The sequence below is a fragment of the Xiphophorus maculatus genome, chromosome 14 (genome assembly GCF_002775205.1).
Source record: "Xiphophorus maculatus strain JP 163 A chromosome 14, X_maculatus-5.0-male, whole genome shotgun sequence".
NCBI lineage: Eukaryota > Metazoa > Chordata > Actinopteri > Cyprinodontiformes > Poeciliidae > Xiphophorus > Xiphophorus maculatus.
Window position 1 is genome coordinate 14919670 of NC_036456.1, and position 21172 is coordinate 14940841.

The following is a 21172-nucleotide window of genomic DNA, read 5'->3' on the forward strand; positions in this document are numbered from 1 at the left end:
AACGTCCAGGATGTAGAGGTCTTTCGGGAAACTCCAAGAAGGCCTGTCGAGGTGTATATTCTGACTTTCTAACATGCCCAAAATGTTTATAGGGGAGTTTTGACTCTATGTCATGAAGTGTTTGCAAATGTTAGTTCTGTGCAGAGCAGGATGGGCACTTGCACATTAAAATTGCCCAGGCACTCACTCCTGGGGAGGAGAGAACACACCTTCAAATTGCTCACGACCTCAGTTGTTTGCTGCAAGGCCAAAGGAAGTTGTAATTGTAACATCCTCAACTACATATCTCTTGTTCACTGAATTTGACAAGTTAATAAGTTAAGCAAGCCACACAACTCTTCTGAGTGGAGACATCTGAATCAGACAGATTTTCAGTTTTCTCAGCTCTCAGCGCTGACCGTGTTTACCGGAACATCCTGATTAATTTATGATGTTACAGGGCAGTCTGAAGGGACAGATATGTTCCTTGATGTCTGCAAACAGATTATAGCCTTTGTTTCGGGTGAGACAGTTCAGCCTTCAAGATGTGCTTTTCTTTAAAAGACAGACAACACGCCTGCTGATCATTCTTACAGCCAAGGTCAGTTGTGTCGGCTTCCTGAAATTTATCTAAGGTCACATTCTTCTCCGTTACATTAACAATTCTAGTTTTAAACGGGTAAACGGTCTTGGAGAGTTCTTGTTTCAAATCACAAAATTGGCTCCTTGAGTAACACCTGTACGTAATGCAAGCAAATTGGCTTGAGTTTAATGTTTGCAGACAAATTTTATTGTGAATCTGACTGCGCTATGTGCAATTCTAGTTGGGGAAAAATGGAGTTCATGATGGCTTGCAAAAGTATTTAAAACCCTTGAGTTTCTTCCAATTTGTTCATATTACAAGCCTCAGTCTAAGGTGACGTGTCATTGTAAAGTAGAGAGGAAATGATACATTAATAGTGCAAAGTTTTTAACTAATAATGTTGTGTGTATTGAGCCAATACTGTGCTCAAGACACAGTATTAGCCTTTAGAAAGATACTTCATACTGGTGGAATGTTACAGGCCATTTTTCTTGTCAATAGGTTAGAAACACATGTGTTACATGATGTAACAATTTTGGCTCTAAATTAGTTTTTGCTGAACTGAGAGGAAAAAAAATATATCTCCTTGGATTGTGAAGGTTGCAGATCCCTGATCCTGATTTCTATTGTAGCTCTGGCTTTATATTTAAGGTTGAAATCTTGCTAGGAGGTGAGCCTTACACAGTAACAATGGGCTCTTGGCTGCTTCCCCGTTGAATTCTCCCCTTGGCCGAACTGTCAGTTTAAGTAGCCTCCCCATCTTGGTATGTTTGCAGCTGTGCTATAGTCTTTCCATATTCAGATGATGGATTGAACAGAGAGATTTGGATACTATTTTATAACCTAACTGTGGTTTAAGCTTGTCCACAACTTTATCCCTGCTGTGTTCCTTGGCCTTCATGATGCTGTTTGTTCACTAAAGTTCTTTAAAAGACCTCAAAGGCCTAAAGTAAAAAAAGAAACCTTTACAAATTTTTATTTGTATCAAATATTTATTTGAAACAAATGCTGAAAATGTTACCTCATTTGCTTCCAAATGAAAATGCTGTCTTCTGATTGATTGTTACTCTTAGAATAATCAATCTCTTTCTCTCATAACTCTTAGAACAATTAATTTACTCTCTGCAAACATTTTTCTGAGCCACACTAACCTTTATTTTCAATAAAGCTGGACTGCTTTTATAACGAAAATGTAGAAATGAAGTTCATTTTACCCTTTAGATCAACCTTTTTCTATAGCCATTGAAGGCTTTTCTGTGGCTTGTTAAAAGAAGAGCAAGCTGGATGGAGCCTGAGTGTGATTTATCCTCCCTGAGTGGATGTTCATTCATCTGCCATGCTTTGTTTCACTGTAGCTGACAGCCCGTCTGAACGTGTTGGATGAACACCCCGGCTTCGCAGACGACGCTCTGGCGTTCTCCACAGAGAAGTCGGCCTCTTACACTCCAGCGACTTTGACAGGTCACATCCCGGCGATTAATACCATTCTAAGCAGCTCAGATCAATACTTGGCAAAGCACCCGAGTGAAGAACAAGAACCAGTCGGGTGCTCAGACTCCTACAGCCTGTTTGCAGAGATAGAGGCCAAACACATTGACCAGGAGGCACCTGTGGAGCACCCTCTCTGTCTGATCGAACCAGTCATCTCTTTTAGCGATACGGAAGACACAACGGTAACTTAAATTCTTTTAGAATCAGCTTTCGGGGGTTTAACTAAGCCATTAAACTTACTTTATCTCTGTTCATTTTTGTAACTTACTTAATGTTGTGCACTTTGTCTCAGTAAACTTCTCTTAGTTAAAGCATCCTCTCAGATTTTAGATACACAAAAGTAAGACATGAATTGCTCAAAATTAATTTTGACATTCAAATTGCTTCATTCTTCTCTCAAGTGGTAGCTGTGTTTGGAATCTGCTTTAGTATTTTTCAATTTGTCATGAACAAATGTGTTGAATTATCACTTTTAGGATAAGGAGAAGGCTGGTGTGAAAGAATCTGCTGAAGACGACAACAAAGCAGCTCTGACCTCTAAGAGCAATTTTGAGAGGACCATCACAGTTGTCAAGGGCAACTGCAGCCTCGGTGCGTGTTTAGTTCTTCACGTTCTTTAAATTATTTGTTTTTTCTTAGTTTTTGTTTTCCTCTCCTGCCCCACAGGGGGTTAATGAAGTGTCAGGCCTGAAAGCGGGAGCTGGCCTTTAGTTTTGTCTTTGGCTTTATAAAATGTAATTTTTCAGGCAGAAATGATGGCAGTAATATCTCGTAGTTTTTATACTTAGTGACGATGAGTCTGCTGCTATTCAAAACATTAGCATTTAAAAAAATGCCAGAGGGGCTCTTCCTAGCAAAAAGAAACTAAAGTTTGAACTTTAAGAACAAATGCGTATTTAAAATGGTCTCTTTTTTTAGCTTTGTTGTACTCTTTAAAGGCCTGTTTAGGGTAAATAATTAATATATCTGGCTTTTTTCCTGTTTTCTGTTTCTTTTTTCCTGTGCACATTTTTATTATGTCATGGTCAAAAATTTACACAACATTATTATTTCTTTCAACTTTATAAATAAACATTAAAAGATAATATGTGTGGTCAGTTTTTTAGATAAGCTTTTACACATTACTCCAGTTTCTAAGATGTTTTCTTATGGTACAAATATTTCATAACCACTGCTTGTGTGTGTGTTTATCTAATACAAATGTTAATGACGCTTTGTTTTACCATCTGCTCTAAAGGGATGACAGTGAGCGCCATGAAAGACGGGCTGGGGATGGTGATCCGCAGTATCATCCATGGGGGGTCCATTAGCCGCGACGGTCGTCTGGGAGTGGGCGATCTGATCCTGGCCATCAACGGAGAGCCCACCACCAACCTGTCTAACGTCCAAGCTCGTGCCATGCTCAGGAGGCACTCTCTCATTGGACCAGACCTCGGGTAAGAGGCGGAGTGGCTCAGTGCATTAGTGTGCATGAAACTTGACAGAATTATGCAGCATTACATAAATATGATGGCACATTTTCAAAACTGTAAGGGTTTTTTTTGTTATTAAGTGGCAGTGTGGCGTGCAGGTAGTCTTCTCCCAAAGATCATTGTATTTATGTAAGGATGTGCACTCACATATCCAATGAGTTTTTTTTGTTTTTACATCCTTCTCCTGACTGCAGGTGGGAAAAGTTTTCAAATGACTCAATGCGGTCTTGTTTTACATCCGACAAACATGCATTGTAACATGGGTCTGCACACTTTTTAGACAGACAAAAATATCTTCAGTTTCTGTGCTGCTGAACTGTATTCCCACAATCACTTTGAATCCTTGTTGGACCTGCAAATGAATTAGATGTGTAATTATGATGTTTTCATAAATTCTGCTTGCTGAACTAAACTTGGCAGTTTGTTAGCTTCGGTGCATAAAAAGCCAACTCTTCACATTCTAGATCTGCTTGTGCACCTGAGGACGATCTGTGCCCGTTTTATGTGTGAGTATGGCTAACTTCCACACCGACGGATTCTCAAAAAGACGCTGACACTTTGTTTTTTTTGTTTGTCTGGTGAGAGGTTTATCCAGAAGGATTAGGTCACTCGAGTGGTCATTTGTTTTCAACTTAAGAGTGAAAAAAATGTCTGAGGAAACAGAATGTGGACGATTGAATCTTAAAACATCCACCTGGATAAATCTTGACAGGCTGTGTCGCCTATTCATCCTACTAAATGTGCTGCCTAAAGTTATTTTCTTTCTAAGACCATTAATACCTTTTTCTAACTCACTTTTTCATGTGCATCACTGACATTTTGCTCACTGCATGTTTTGATGATTTTAATGAAGCAGCTCATCTTTCCCCTTTTTTTTTTGTAGGATTAATTTTCTTCCCCTGTCTGCATGCCATCAAGTAAAAAATAAAAAGGCGAAGAAAAAAAAAAACAATTGCACCCATCTGCTGAAGATCTGTCAGCCTTTCTCTGATGTGTTAATGTGCCCTTGAGAATCAGCTTCTCTGAATTGTTTTCAGATGGATTTGCGAGTAGATGGCAGTTTGTCACCCATCTCTCAGCTCGGCTCGTTCGACGTATGAGCCGTCTGCTCTCTTTCAATTAATAATAGATTAAAAGAATCCTTCAGATTTGTCACGTTTGTCCCACAATGGGTGACTGAAGACTTGATTTGCTTAGACTTTTATGAAGGTAAACAGCTGTTTTCAGCAGTCAGGTGTCAAAGTCCTGCATATATAATTCATGGACGATTCACCTTGAGCTTGATACGAGGAGAATGTGTTTACTGGAAGGCAAAGTGGGTTTGGTTTTGAAAAGTATGCCTCAGACTGTAAATGACAACAGCTGTAATGTTATTCTCTATTTATAGTAAACGGCGCACATTTCAGTCATGAGTAGAGTTACTAATTTTCACTATGGTGGGAAAATTAGTTTTTAAGTATGAATGCAGGTTTGTTGATAAAAAAACAACAAACATTTGTGAACATATCTTTGTGTGTGCATTTGGGTTTAGTGTTACATACGTCCCTGCTGAGTACCTGGAGGAGTACAAAGCCAGCCTCGAGCAAGCTACGGATGATATCTTCACTGAGACGGCTCAAGAGTAAGTTCCCATCCCACACACAAGGTCTGTAACCAATGCCTGTCCTCAAGATAAAATGTATAATGCCATAAAACATTTTTTTGTTTTATTTGTTTCGGATCAGCAAATTTCAATAGCAGACGAAGATGACCCGAGTTAATACAGGAAGCGTTTTTTCCAAGTTATGTGTTGAATTATATAATTTTGATTCTTACTTATTGCAGAACACTGCCAGTTTTTCTGTTGTGCTGATTAACCCAATTTATGGTGGGGAGTTAAATAATTTCCATTTCAACCAAAAAAAAAAATCTTTGATACCCGTCACATTGTTGCAGGCTGGAATTAGTTTCCTTCCATCTTTTGAAGCATAAGTTGTGGAAGCTGTTATCTATTTAAATTTCATTTTATTTAAGTCCTTATTATTGTACCTAGAGATACAGCCAAGGTTTTTCTAAGGACTATAACATATTTTGCAAGTTCTTTGATAGCGTTGGTAGTTTTGATTCTAAAAGACAATGAAAGAATTAAAATATAGTCTTTGCATCAGAATATGCATCTCTAACCTTTATTGGATTCTAATTAAACTAAAAGTAATAATAATAAATCCCAGGACATGGAGTTGCTTGTTGTATTTGCAGAACAAAAATAGTTTGAATTCTTGATTTTGGTGCCAAAATCCAAAGATTACTGATTAAAGGCGATCAAGAGAATCTCAGCTAGTCTTGATCTAAAGCCAATTGATTAGTGCACCTTTCATCTGAAATTTAATAATAGATTAGGTTGCCGCATATCTTTTATATCAAAATCATGCACCTTTCCAGACTGAAATGTCCAGGGCTCTCTGTCATCTTATAACCCCTTTTAATAGGATAAGTACATATGCTTACAATAAATCTCTCACGGGAGATGGTCAGTGTTGTTATAGATAGATAGGACAAATTACCTTTAGACTCTTATGTTGAAGTTTTGTCTAGAAAGCAACATTCATTTATCATCTTGGATTTACCTAGATTTCTTATCTGACTTTGTTTACTTGAACAACTTTAGGATGCCTTGAAATGACATTTGTTGTGAAGTGGCGCTATATGAACAAACTGAATTTAATTTGCTGTTTCCCTAAAGACACAATCTTAACGGATAAAGTTTGTTTTATATGTCTGCAGCTTTAATAATTTTCAAAATGTAAGCACATCATTTAATTTCTCTAGCTTGAATATAATATTCTTTCCTACCTCATTACGTTTTTAGAGATATTCCCAACCTCCCAGAGCGTGAAGATGGAGAGGGAGAGGAGAGTGCCTCATACAGCAACTGGAATCAGCCAAGGAAGTAAGTATACACTTAAAGTCTCAACTGTAATTGTCTGAACACATTTCATCAGCACAAATGGCCCAGCTTTTAAATAATAATTATGAAAAATGGGAATGCTGCCTTTTCTCAGAGTGGAGCTTTTCAGAGAGCCCGGTAAGTCCCTGGGGATCAGCATTGTCGGCGGCAGAGGGATGGGCAGCCGTCTGAGCAACGGGGAGGTGATGAGGGGCATTTTCATCAAGCACATCCTGGAGGACAGCCCTGCTGGACAAAATGGGACACTAAAGACTGGGGACCGGATAGTGGAGGTAATGAAGCATCTCAGTTCAGCTAGAGGTTATTTTCGGTTACAGTTTATGCTGTTATTTGTATTTTTATGATGTTTTTGTTTCAGGTGGATGGCGTCGATTTACGAGACGCAAGTCATGAGGAAGCTGTGGAAGCCATACGGAAGGCAGGCAACCCTGTTTCCTTCTTGGTCCAGAGTATTATTCACCGAGCCAGGGTGAGTCTGTAAAATAGAGCCAAACTAAGTGCTATTTAGCTTCCTCGTAATATAAAGGTCACTGCTGCCCCATGTTGCCTCTTTTTCTTTATCTCATGGGACAATTTATTCTGTTTTTTCAGGCTATTTAGGGCATTTTCAAAGCTAAAAAGTGCTATTTATGTGCCACCACTGTACTACAGTGGTTCTTAGCAGGCTGAAAGTAATTTTCAAACATTTTGTTTCTAAGAGCAACATATCCTGCTTGGAATATTAACTATAGTACAAAGGTTTAACCTTTTTAAAGAGCCCCCCATTTAAAAATCACCACATCAACAACACCGTTTGTTGTTTGAAAGTGCCCTCAGGCCTTCAAACCATGAGTAAGTACCTTCCTGCTGGGGCTGCCGCTGGCCTGGCTTCAGTGCCGTATCACTCTCAGTCAGATGCCTCTTAATTTTCACATATTCCCTTCTGCTTTTGCTAACAATTTATTTTCTCATTAGGCATGTTGCGACTCATAATCTAACACAGAGAAGACTACATTCCAGCTTGTACAGCAATTAGCATCCCTGTTAGAATGTGTTAAAACCTTAAGATAGGTGATTCTTTTAGGGAGTACATTTATTCAAGTCCAAAAACTGATATCTATAAATGAGGTTCTAAGACCCACTTGTTTGCTGTAGTTTCTATTTTATTACACAGAGATGAGTTGTGTTACTACTAATATATTTTCGAGAAATAAAGTAATTGTTTACATTGCATTTGCAAGTTCACACTTTTATTTTAGGAGCATAATGTAAAAAGTTAGCTTCTATTTTGAAAAATAAACAAAAAAAAAATACTGCAGTGATAGTTATCATTGTCTCCTACAGTTTATTTAAATGTTAGACTTTCCTGTCACAGTGCTGTTGATCATTTTTGCTTGGGTGACCATTGGATCAACTTAAGGCACATGTGTTTCAGGGGATTCAGATACCAAATATAATATGGAAAATCTGGTTTGTGAAAGGATTCCAGTAAGTTTAGGGACAGATTCTCATTCATACCTGAAATGAAAAGGCTTTATAAATACTATTATGTAAACTATATTATGAGTTGCCTCATTCCTGCATCTCTCCTCCTCTGCGCGACTCTCTCAGCCTGAGTCGATACATAGCCCAGCTCCATCTCCTGCTGTGGAGAAACGCACTGCAGTTTTCACATGCATGCCAAATCGCGCACGCCAGGTAATCCATCTCTCTCCTTTTGCCTCCTCCATCTCTGTTGCATCACCCATCCATCACATATAATCTTGGTCGTATTATCTCTCCTGTCTCCTCTTTCTTTTTGTGTCTCACACTGCTTAGCCAAGTCCCTCCTCTTTAGTTCTGCATTTGACGTACAAATAATGTTTGCTCTTATGTATATGAAGTAGACTTGGAAGTTTTCCCTGGAGAGAAACAAAACAGGGAAGGTGTGTTTTCATCTGGCGTCATGCAGCTCTGTTCTGTTGCAGAATAATGTGGCGGTAACTGAGAGTTCAGGCACAACGATGATGAAATGCCATTGTTACATTATTTATCGACACTCAGCTCTACAGTTTCAGGGTTGCCAACTTTCTCGTAAGAGATTTTTCAAATATGAGTCAAGAAGCGAGTCTTAAACACAATAAATCTTTTGGGAGGTGGAGGGTGCTTTACATGTCAGGTAAAATAGTATTCACCAAAAGCTGTGGGTTGCTTTTTTATATGACGTTCAGGTTATCAGCAAAAATACTAATTGTTGGCGTGCCGTGGTGGCGTAGGGGTTACCGCGACCCATATTTGGAGGCCTTGAGTCCTCGACGCGGCCGTCGCGGGTTCGACTCCCGGACCCGACGATATTTGCCGCATGTCTTCCCCCCTCTCCTTCCCCATTTCCTGTCAGCCTACTGTCATATAAGGGACACTTGAGCCCACAAAAGACCCCCTGGAGGGGTTAAAAAAACAACAACTAATTGTTAACATAAAACAACGAGTGTCAGGGCTTATTTATATTAAATATATAATTTATATTGTACCAATGTAGAGTCAAAGCACTTTACATCAAAAATATATACATCCAGTTGTTTAGAATTCAACTGTGTCCAAATGTAATTCAAATCAATCTAATTGTTTCAATGCTAGACAGCCAAATAGTTAGATGCATTTTCAAATTCAAACCTACTTAACACACATTACAGTCAAATTCAGTTGATCATAAAATGCCATTGGATAAAATGTTGGCTATCATAAAATGTGCAGACAATTGCATCGAGTCACTGCCTTTGGACATCCTGAGCAATCATTTGGTGACAGTGGAGAGAAACTCCTTTTTTACAGGAAGAAACTTTCAGCAGAACAAGGCTTAGCATGAGATGCACTGGAGAAGATGCACCTTATTTTGGAAAGAAGAAGAACAACAGAAAAGATACTTAGTAACTCTGCACCTTTAGAATAAGAAGCAGTTAGCGATTGGGTGGATGTCCTTTGCTTCACCAAGTAATGTAGCACAACTAAATAGTTGTGTAAGTGGGAAACAAAAGAAAGACCTTCCAAAAAAAGTCGTGCCACTTCAAAGACATTTTTGGTCATAAATTTAACAAAAGTGTATTAATTATTTAATTTCACAAATAAAAGCTAAATAAAATTAAGCCAGTATTTTCCAAACGCCCTGATTGTTTTAAGTGTCTTACCCATTGAAAAGTGAGGGAATGCATTTTCTGATTCCTTTTGCCTTCAGATGAAACAAACAATGGCGCTGTTTCTTAACAGTGTTTTATTTTCTGTTTTATTTTTCACAAAATGAGGCAAAGTTGTGGTCCACAAAATCATCCAAAGTTTTCTATGATTGTTAAAAAGACAAATCAAGAATCCTCCATGTTTCATCAGAGGCACTTTTATTAAGTGGTTGAAAAAGTGAGCCCCCAAAAGCATTTAATTGCTAAAAATGTCTGAAATGGTCCAATAGTTCATGGAAAACCTTTGCTGTCAGACATAAAAATTGATATCTAAACATGTTTTGCTTATCCTCTTTGTGTTTTCAAGTTTGTCTTTTCTTATTTTGTACTGCTTCTAATTTTTATTTGGTTGCATCAAACAAAAAGGGGATGTAATGTTTAAGGCTTTTACTGAAAGTGATTATCTTGTCTTGCCTGTATTTTTGAAAAGTATTTCTACACAAAGCACTGTGTTGTAACTTGACAAAAAAATACAGTTTTTTTTTAGCTGCTAAACGAGCCTTCAACCAGCTGTTTGTGTTGAATTCAAATGCAAGGTGAAATTTCTTCTGCAAGATGAAACAATGCATTTTTTTTATAAAAGACCAGCCAATAATAGAGAAAAAAAACATTAAAAAGGTAATGGTAGAGAAACTATTTATTGTTAATAAAAGAAATATCTCTGCAGGAAAACATAAATATGAAAATGTTATATTCATCCGCTGTCTATACTCGAGTTAACCTCTATCGTTCTGTGGGGTGCTACATGCATCTTTATTTTTTTTTATTGATTTGGCAACCTTAAACATGTAAAATGGTGATCAAACATATTTTAAATTAATTGTACCAGTACAATTGGTCAAATTCCCAGGTAGAATTTTGACATGATTTAGCTCTTTAAATTATGAATGGAATATAATTTCAGCCCGGAAAAGAAGCTGTTTAAGTGCATCATTAAAAGGCCAAAATTAATGGCATTCGTGACCTCGATGGCCAAAATACAAGCGATAATTTGTGCCGCTTTTCGTGGGGAAAAAAAAAATAAAAAATCTGTCCAGTCACTTACTGAAAGTGAATGAGTTCCACTAAAGAACTGTAATTTATTACCCTTGGCTGTAAAGTAAATGCAGATCATTCAGGGACCAGTTGTGCCGTGTAAAATGGAGCCTATCTGTTCAACCTTGAGCTCTTTCCCCATAAGATCCTGATATTTCTTTTGTGAGCAATAAATAATCTCAAGGTATCCTGCAGGTATCTTTAAACATTCTGCTAAAGTGTTTCAGAGAAAGTGGCCCCTCTCCAGTTTTTTTTTTTATGTTAAGGAAATTACTTTTCTCAAGCAAACCGTTCATTTTAATGGTTACTAATTCAAATTAAGCCTTTTGTGCTCATGTACGTCCTTTGTTCTTCTCCCTTCCAGCTTTTGATTGGATTCTGTCATTAAGTCAAAGCCATCCCATTATAGTGTCATGTTGTCAGCTTGTCCGTCTTGTGTTGCTTTTTAGAAGCTGCCCCTGCCCTTTCTGCAGCTAAATAGCCACCGTGACTCCAGCCTTTGCAGCACTAATCAAAGCTCCTTAGCGCCTGCCCTCCCTCAGGTTAGAAAGCCACCCTGTGTCTGTGTCCACTTTCCACTTGACCTTCTGTTCTGTTCTGACTTGGGAAATCAATGTTAACAAGCTGCACATTCGGAGTAAAAAAGTGTGGCAAAGAAGAAAACATATACATGAGTGTGTTGAGGTTTACCACAGCGGGGCACTTTTATTGAGGAAAATATCAGAAAGACGATCATTTTCCTTTTTCTTAATTTTGGACATTTTGTAGCTTGACTCCTCCAGTCAGAAGAGAACATATTTAAACAAATTCTTTTCTCATTTTCATTTGCAAGTTAACCATTTTCCCTTCCTGGTTTCATCAAACAAAAGGACAAATAATATTTGAGGCTTTTACTCTGAGAGCTTTTTCTTTTCCTCCTGATTCCCATGTTTGATAGGGAGTTTGGTTTATTATCACACCTCAAACATTATTATAACAGGCCTGGAGTCTGTATGAGAAAGACAACTTGCTTTGAGAGATGGCCAATAAAGATTTGTACGGACCTTAAAGTAACTACGCTTTGGGTTGTCAAATTCTGGACAAAGCCTTTTTAAGCCTGATTGCTGATCAAAAAAATTGTAGAAAAACAAGCAAAGAAAAAAAGAAGTATTTAAATTTTTATTACAGTACTATGAAAAACATATTTATCTCCTTCAGGATTCTTCTCTTTTTTTGTCACGGTGGTTATGTTCAGATTGTAAAGCAAATGTTAACATAATGAAAAGATAACTCCAGTAAATGCAAAAATATCACACCTTCAACCACTATTTTTGTTCAAAATGTCAAAAGCATCTCACACTGGTCATTTCCTACATATGATTTTGAGCTAAACTCCAGATTTTACCATAGTGTCTTTCCTCACAGCTGCTCTATGATATACTCTCCTTAACGCACTACTGACATTTCAGTTGATATCATGAATTTGCTCTCCCTTTAAAGTCTCTTCACACGCTATCTGCTGCAGAGCAGAGTGATTTACCTTCTCGTCTGTCTTTAAAGCAACCGCCATCGATAACAGACTCCGTCGAGGAGAGAGCCGTGCCGAATTACAGCAAGGACAAGGTTGGTATTCCAGCCGCTGCGCAGTGATATGTCGTCTCCGACGGCAAAGAGCGAACCAGCACCAGTACATGTCTGTTCATTCATGTTTGTTATTGTCCCGTGCGTGTTGCCCTCTAAAGTTGTTGCCCTTGTTTTCTTCTCTGTAGGAGGGTGACAGTCACAGTAGACTTTTTCTCCGCCTCTCCCCAACTAACCCTTTCACTCCTACCCCGTTTAAGGTTTGTGCGTCTTTGTGTTGTGCCTTCCACCTCTCACCTCTGTGAATGCTTGGACAGATGCGTTCACCTGCCGCAGTGAGTTGCGTGTATTTCCTTGCAACAATCTGTTCATGCATTCACACTGTCTAACTCCTCCTCTCTCTTTCTGAGCTCTTTTACATCTTGTAAAATCAACATTTGTCCTTCTATTTAGTTTTTGCATTTTGCGTTTAGTTGCTTATTTTAATCAGTCAGTACTTTATTACGAAATTACAAAAATTACAGCTTCAATGTAATTTACTTGGGAATATTAATTGCTAATGGGGTTTTTTATAAGGTAAGTAGAAATATCTATTTAATTTTCTGCACAAATTTATGGAAAAATTTGTCTCTAAGTCAAAACAATGTGCACGTTTTGGTTGAAGAGGTGTAATCAAGATTGGCTGGAATGAGCTAAATAGTCTAATGCTGATTCATAACCAAATGCCAGGGTTCCTATGCACTCTTGAAAAGTCTAAAAGAAAGTCTGTTTAGATTTCCATGTCTGGATAAATATGGAAAAAGAAAAAAATTAATATTTTCTTTTTTGCACCAAAGTCCATTAATTCTCAGTAAATGCAGTGGTTTTACGTTTGATTATGTTTTCTTCAATTTGTCTCATCACACATGAATTTAAAATTTATACCCATCAGTATTTAGATTTTTCTAATATTGACATAATTCATACTCATTAAAGAATGAAAGAACTGGCTATTTTACTTGATGTTTTATCTCCAAAACTGTAAATTCAGTTTGAACTGGATTTCTTGATCTTCAGAACTCAATAAAGAGAGACACCAAAGTGTAGTTGATTACAGTATTTTGAACCAGAGTGGAAAATAAATCTGGTTCAGTTTATAATGTGTAAACTCAATAGAGATTTCACTCTATTCATAACATTCCAGCTCATTTTATGTCCATAATGAGATAGGAGAAGTATAAACTTACTCAATCCTACCATGGCATTCTCAAAATAAAAGCTGTCCTTGTCTCATCATGTTAAAGGGCCAGTGGGTAGCCCTTAGCCACAATACTTTTGTTTTACCATTCAGCATTGTTGTTTGACTTTTGTCAATTTTTGCATTGAGTTTAGTTTATTTAGATACCACCATTTCGCAACAAATATTGTCTAAGCATACTTTATAAAAAAATAATTATTTCAATCCAATCATACAGACTAATTCAAAGTTCTTGTCATAACCTCCAGTTCAATCCTAATTATCAAAACATGTCGTCAAGGGCATGTTTCGTTTTTTAATTAAATTCAAAAAAAGGTTTCTATCTAATCGCATCATGTCATTTATACATTTGTTGAATCTGCAGATAAAAGACCATCTACGATTCAATCAGGTTCAGATCGAATGCTTTGTCTTTAAATGTTCAGATTTTCTTTTGAAAATATCAAAACTGTAAGTCTTGAAAACTGTGTAATTATGAAATTAAAAATGTGTAGGAACCCTGCTAACGCTTTGAAGACATGTCATTCATTTTCTGCCTGAAACTAACCTGAATCGAAGCCAGGCATATAACCCGTCGTTGATGACATCAATTGCTCTTATATGCCTTTGCGTCTTTGTAAAACAACTGATTAAAAACTGAAACGCAGAGACAAAACGTCCAATCTCTTCTTTATCTATTACTAATGAACTCTCCCTGCTTCCCCCTCCTGTGGCGTGACAGCCGGCGAAGCGTGAAGCGCCAAAGGCATCTCCCACCGGCTCCGTCCTCCCCCTGCCAGTGGTGCCCCATGTGGGAGAGAGCGATACAGACAAGCTCACTGATATTCCTGGAAGACCTGCAGAAACGGTTGAGCAGAGCGAGGAGGAGGAGGAGAAGGAAGAGGAGGACGAGTTTGGATACAATTGGAGTGAGTTCAGTTTGTCCTTTTCAGAAAACACAGCTTTTGCTATGTTAAATCCTAAAAGTATACATGTTGATAATAAAATGATTGCTTTTTCTTATGAAAATGAGACTGAAATTAATAGTTTAAGAAGTTTTCCACCTTTGTTGTAATGTCATACACCACTCAACTAGAAAAGTTGAGTGGTGTAGCTCAAATGCTTATTTACATCAGAATCAACAAAGAATGACTTCGCCGGGAGACAATTGTTTGGGATTACCTTGCCAGAGTCCAAAACCGAAAATTTGCAGGTTCACAAAGAATAATATAAGGAAAGACTTGATGTTGAAATTTAAATTAAAGGGGTTTCAACAACGATTGACAGCAAAAGATGTCCACACCCACGCAATCAGATATCAAATATAGTATTTTGTCACACTACAGGTTATTTTTATTAATGCAATGTGATTGATTTACATTTCAATCACATTAAAATGATTACCTCGCAGTGCAACAATGGCAAAGTACCATTAGAGGTCAGCCTTGCAACATGTTTGCCAAATGCACCACAGATGCTCAGCTTTAGGGTGAATTTAACACTTAAGAGAGAAGACTGCTGGCACTGGGGACAGACTCCCAACTTACAAACACCTGAGACTGTGGACGGCATCTGTGTGTCGATGCATGTGTGTGTTTGGTGGGAGATAGGCAGAGGCTCATCCTGCGGGAATAAGATTGATGAGGTTGGGCCTGGGGAGGGGAGTGGTGGAGATTAGCACGGGGCTGATGGTTTAACAGTGGCAGGGAGCCCAGAACAACAGAAGCCCGTTGAACCGAGAGGTTATCTAACACACCGGAGACAGAAGAGAAGAAGAGGAGAGACCCAAGATGGGAGCACAGATAGATGATGAAACAAAAGTCTCATTGGTTGGCAAAATCTTGAAAAGTTGTGAGCAATTCTATTTGAGCTAATGAGGTTCAGGACAAAGCTGCCAGTGGCAGGAAGCACAGACAGCTTAGAACATCTTCTGCCTCTTACAGAGAACATAATCCAGCGCTATGGCAGCCTCCCAGGGGTCCTACACATGATTGAGCTGGAGAAAGGCAAGACGGGCCTGGGTCTCAGCCTGGCAGGGAACAGGGACCGCTCCCGCATGAGTGTGTTCGTGGTGGGAATAGACCCCAACGGAGCAGCTGGCAGGGACGGACGGATGGGTGTGGGGGATGAGTTACTGGAAGTAAGATCTCTTGCTATTTGAAAGTCAGAGTTTTGTACTATTTAAAATGATGTCGATGTTTTAACTCACACAAGTGTCTTTTGGGCTGTGACTTGAAAGCTGTTCATAACCCTGTAACGTTTTACACATTTTCACGACCACAACGTTTATGATATGTTATTGAAATTTATATAAATCAACCAGCAAAAATCAGCCCTTAATCGTGAAGATGATGGAAAATTAAAAAATCTAAAATTGTGGCATTCTTTTATATTTAGAGCCCGTGAGTACTTTGTAGACACAGCTTTTCCAGAATTAGTTGGAAAATTGAGGTTACAGATTCTCAATTTGATTTAGCCCTGGACTTTGATATGTTAGAACGAGACATTCTAACATATCACAATGCTTCTAAATCATTTCATTGTACCTCTGGTTGTATGTTTAGGGTCAATGTTCTTCTATCCAAATCTAATGTCAGGTTGACAGGCAGAGATGGCCTGTATTTACTTCAACTGAATCCATTTTCCTACAGACTTTCACCCCTTCTCTGCTGAAGAACCCCCCCCCCTCTTCCCACAGCATTAGGATAACCACCATCCTACATTTCTTTAGGCAAATTGCTAACAGTACTTTTTAAGACTCTCTTTCAACAATGGTTTTCTTTTTGCCACTGTTCTATTAAGGCCATATTTATGGAGTTGTCCTGCTGACTGATTCTCTCTCCTGAGCTTTTTCTTAATAAAGTTCTCCTTGCCCTGACCTGTCAGTGATACTTTTTCCATTTTCAGATGATGGATTAAACTGTGCTCAATGAGTTGTTGTTCGAAGCACTTATTGTTTTATAACCTATCTCTGCTTTGAACTTCTCCACAACTTTATCTCTAAAGTCTGTCTGTTGTCTTCATGATGCTGTTTGTTCTTTAATGTTTTGCACACATATGGACTCTTTTAAGTATTCAGTAAGAATAAAGGAGGCTAAATACAAATATGTGACCCACTTTGCAGATTATTAGAAAAGTATTTTATAAACTATGGACCATTTTCTTTTCACTTCACAATCATGCACTGTTTTCTGCTGATCTGTAACATTAGTTGCAATAAAAATACTGAAGTTCTGGGTTAAAATGTAACAGAATGTGACAAAGTTTAACCAGAAAGTCATTACACATTTTATGTGCTTTCCAACACCCACATTTACTTAGCATTTTTTTCAGGCACTTGTGATCAACATTTCTCTGGCGTTCTGAACATGATTCAATTTATTTATTTATTTATTTTTTTTTACTTGGGCTAGATTTTAAGTTCACTTTCACACTTGTCTTTACGTTCTTTTAGATCAACGGACAAGTTCTTTATGGCCAAAGTCATCAGAACGCATCGTCCATTATCAAGAGCTCTCCATCCAAAGTTAAAATCATCTTCATCAGGTAGAAAACCATTACCTTTCTTTATTATTATTTTGATGATTATTATCATTATTATCAATATTACAAGATAGATAGCGTTAGAAGTACTGGTCATACATTAAGTGTAATGGTTTGTAGGAGTCACTAGAGGGAGCTGTTGTCATTCTGTATTTAAAGTGAAGCTTTACTTTTTGACATTCTAAGTAAATCTAACAGGTTCATTGGTTTGAAAATATGTAATATTATGTTAGTATTATGTTTATTATTTCTTTATCTATAAAAAAAATTATGGTATTGCTCTACTGGCTGCATTACATTTGAACTGAAAAGCAGTTTGTCCTCAAGTCCCACAGTTTTTATTTCACATAGCAAGTATGTTACTTTCTTCATTTCAAATGTTCTGACTTCCCAGTCTTTCTTGTTCATTTCGTACGTTTATGGCTGGCTGGATATGGAGTGGTACAGGAATTACCAATATATTTCCAGACTTCGGTTTCCCCCCACCCCCGTCTAATCCAGATCTGGAAAATACATGAACAAAGTTCCAAATGTTTTCCAAACTATGTCAAAACCCCTGTTAAATATCCATATAAAAATCCATGTTTGCAGACATCAGCTTGTTCATAAATGCCTGATTTTACTACCTCCAAATGATTGCTGTCTTGAAGCAGTAGAGTATCAGCTGCCACATCTCCAACAGATTCATTTGACCCCTGACCCATGTTTAGTCTTCACCAGGATCGCAGTACTTAACCTCCCACTTAACTCACATCCCAGTCCTGGTCCCCTCCAGACAGACACACTGTGATCAGCTTGAGTAAATTACCGTTCAGCTGTCCAGAGGCAGAAGAGCAGCGATTTATGTGAGTTATGACTCTGTGAAAACAGGAACACAGAGGCGCTGAACCAGATGGCTGTGGGACCTGTGAGAGAGCAAGAGGGAGACACGGCAGAGTCCCAAACTGAGGTACGAGTCAGCTCATGGCAACACACATAAAACACTCCTGACACCAACATCATGCAGCTATTATAGAGCAACGCTCGAGCTGCTTCACCATTTACAGCAATTATGACTCAATTTTTATCCCTATCTGTGGTCCTGGAATTTCCAGCGTCAAGCGAGTCTTAAGGCACCCTAACATCAAAAACCACTTGCTGTTTTTAGATTACATTCACGCAAGACTGAATTTCCAGCTGCTGTCTTTTCCTAAAAATGTGCCATCTTCTCTCACAGCCAAATACATCTCCCGCTGACGACGATGATACTTCAAAACATGTTCATCACATCATAAAGGTGGAGGTGAGGCAAACGCTGTTCACTGTTCAATTCAGTCATCGCAAATAAAAGGCAGAATGTAACTAGAAGGGCGGAAGCCTACAGGGTAAGACAAAACGAAGCCAGGGTAGACAGAAGCATTCAGGCTTGATGAGCTGCAAAAACCGGAGACAAGTAGTAGAAAAATTGTGAAATAAAAAGGGAGAAGTAAACAAATCCTGTAGTGAACAGAAGAAAAGGCATGTTGAGGGAATTCAAGGGTTCGGTTAGCTCATACAAAGATGAAAGGAACGGCTTTTTATCTCTTATAGTGGGACCTAACGGAAAGCTTTTTAAAGGTCGTTGTTTGATCTTTTCAGCATCACAGCTTTAAAATGTCAGATATCTATAGGAGACCCCTACACTCATAAACAAACAATGAAGAATAGTACAAAATCAACCTCTCCTATAGATAATTTATTTAAGAACATGAAAGCTGTAGAGGAAGTGAGAATGATCCGAGGTGAAGTTTGAGATAATTATACCCCTTGAGGTAGCACTTGTCAGTCATACCAGTTTTCGTTTGCAAATCGTTGCTTCGAAGGAAAGCAGAAAAGAAACTAATATTTAAGCATTTGCTGGAAAGGACCACATAGCAGCAAAATAAAGAGTTTATCCAAGCGAAGCTTCCACACAAAATCCTACAGGTTAAATGGACTGAACTTGTATAGCACCTTTCTAGTTGTATTGACCAATCAAAGAACTATATGTCCTATCCACCCGCTGCATTCTCAAATTAATATGCAGACAAGTAGGCAATATGGGGTTAAATGCCTTGCCGATGGGCATATTGTCATGTGACAGAGAGGAAGCAATAATCACACCCATAACTTTCCCATTGCAAAATAACTACTCTTGCCTCTGAGTCACATTTCTCCACAACCTTATCTGTAATTAAATCACCTTTTTATGGACATTGAGATGTAAACATTTCTAAATGAAGAGATTAATACTTATTGGGATGTCCTAACTTTTTTATGAAACATTTTTATTTTATTTTATTGTAGCTGCGATGTTTTTTGTCTGCTGCATTTTTCTGTGGATGTGTCATGTGGTTTGATGAATTACTTTCTTTTAAAGTTTAGTGTGTGGATTATCCCTGTCTTTCCAACTCTTACCTTCAGAGATATTCTATTTACAGGAGGATCTCTCTAAACTCTGAACTAATTGTGCGTTTTGGTTCTCTGACAGGAGGACGGGATTGCGTTTGTAGAAGGGAACACAGAGTCTGGCCTTGAGATTCAGAGCATATCTGAAGCAACCGAACACACAGGAAATGTATTAGGAGCTTTCAACATAAACTAAAAAAAAAATACCGAATGTGTGAAGGTTTTGCAAATCATATTTTCTACTTTATTACAAGGACGGCTGCATGAAACCAGGGGACAAACTGTTGGCTGTGAACGGGGAATCAGTTCTTGGATACACAGTTGAAAAGGTTTGCTCTGTTGTTGCAAACAAGGTCGAATTTGTGTCTCTGTAACATAAGCAGTCTAATTTTTTAAATGGCTCTCAGGTGAATTCTTTATTGAGAAAGGCCAAAGGTCCAGTGAAGCTCACATTTGTAACGAATGAGACCGAGTCCTCCTACCCAACTCCCCAGTCGGCTTGTCAGGACACCATTAGCTCAGATGGAGGACACACCAGCTCACCCAGCATGCTTAGCACCACGCCGAGTACTTTAAGTCAGCCAGAAGCAGAGATAAACACTGGTGAGTTAACATATCCACACCTCTTATTTACATCCCATATTTTACTGCATCTCACTTCCTTTGCTTGCTCTGTTTCAGGTCTGAGTCGCTCTTCCACCCCTTCCACGCTGGCCTGCGACCCGGCAACCTGCCCCATCATCCCCGGCTGCGAGACCACCATTGAAATCTCCAAAGGCTGCACCGGACTGGGCCTGAGCATCGTGGGGGGCTGCGACACCCTGCTGGTAGGAAACAGTGTGTGAAATGAGGCTTGCCCTTTACTCTTAACACGACTCTTACTGTCATGCTTCACATCCACACCAACAAGGGGAGTCGAGGCTTCACTAGCTTGTAAGAAAAATAAACTGTAAATGTACTTGGTCAGCTCCCACCCATGGCGCCAGCAGTATATCTCAGGTCTGAAATAGCCGTGGCCGTGGCGGCTGAGGAATGTAGGAAATGATGTTGTCACAGGCGTTCCTCCTCCTCCTGCCGTCGTCCTCTCAGTCCGTCCATTCTGTCTGCTCAGTCAGGCTTGGGGAGCCGCTTGCTCTTTGTTGGGCTTCGGCCGCAGCAGACAATGTTCAACCCAGGAATGTAACAACCCCTCTGGACCCCACAGGAACAAGTGCGCTAAAACACCAAAACTCTTGACAAGTTGTTCCCCCCAAAAAATACTTTTTATTTTAATGTATTGTCATATAGGGCTTTGCACATATATTGATGCTGAAATTTCTTTTTTGAATTTTGCCACAAACGTTGTTGCATTTTATTTAAATTTTCTATGACTTTTTGAATATGATCAAGTAGTGGAAACTTATGGTAACTAATCAGTTTGGACAATTGTCCAGGTCTGGATGAATATACGTAGAGCAAATGTGAATCTGGAAAAGACCAGAGTTTTTTTGTTTGTAGGTAGTACAAGAATTGTTGCCTGCATGTATTTAACCTTCTTTACTTTAATACCCCTAAAGAAAATCCAGGGAATCTGTTGACAGGAAAATAATGAGTGGTGTAAGACTTGACACTCTGACCTTGCTTCCATTTCGTGCTGCTCTATAACTTAATAAATTGCATTGACATTTGTGGTTATAACATGACAGAATTTGAATTATTTTGTGAGGCATAGTTACAAATAAACTCTTAAGGGTTCCTCTTTTCTCCTGTCTT

General features: G+C 38.6%; 1 protein-coding gene across 6 annotated transcripts in view; it reads left to right on the forward strand.

Moving 5' to 3' along the window:
- The window catches only part of mpdz (multiple PDZ domain crumbs cell polarity complex component), a 52618-nt gene that overhangs the window by 23042 nt on the left and 8404 nt on the right, over positions 1–21172 (forward strand). For 2 of the 6 annotated variants that reach the window (XM_023346135.1, XM_023346136.1), the window contains exons 20-39: positions 1918–2235; positions 2530–2644; positions 3291–3489; positions 3990–4031; positions 5057–5146; positions 6374–6454; positions 6567–6744; positions 6831–6941; positions 11145–11237; positions 12235–12297; positions 12444–12515; positions 14214–14400; positions 15415–15611; positions 16926–17017; positions 17885–17963; positions 18231–18296; positions 19503–19589; positions 19675–19749; positions 19828–20023; positions 20102–20247. In XM_023346135.1, the coding sequence (XP_023201903.1) occupies positions 1918–2235; positions 2530–2644; positions 3291–3489; positions 3990–4031; positions 5057–5146; positions 6374–6454; positions 6567–6744; positions 6831–6941; positions 11145–11237; positions 12235–12297; positions 12444–12515; positions 14214–14400; positions 15415–15611; positions 16926–17017; positions 17885–17963; positions 18231–18296; positions 19503–19589; positions 19675–19749; positions 19828–20023; positions 20102–20247 (2487 nt within the window). The remainder of the gene's footprint in view (positions 1–1917; positions 2236–2529; positions 2645–3290; positions 3490–3989; positions 4032–5056; positions 5147–6373; positions 6455–6566; positions 6745–6830; positions 6942–11144; positions 11238–12234; positions 12298–12443; positions 12516–14213; positions 14401–15414; positions 15612–16925; positions 17018–17884; positions 17964–18230; positions 18297–19502; positions 19590–19674; positions 19750–19827; positions 20024–20101; positions 20248–21172) is intronic. The other 4 variants (XM_023346137.1, XM_023346138.1, XM_023346140.1 and 1 more) reach the window with 4 other exon arrangements.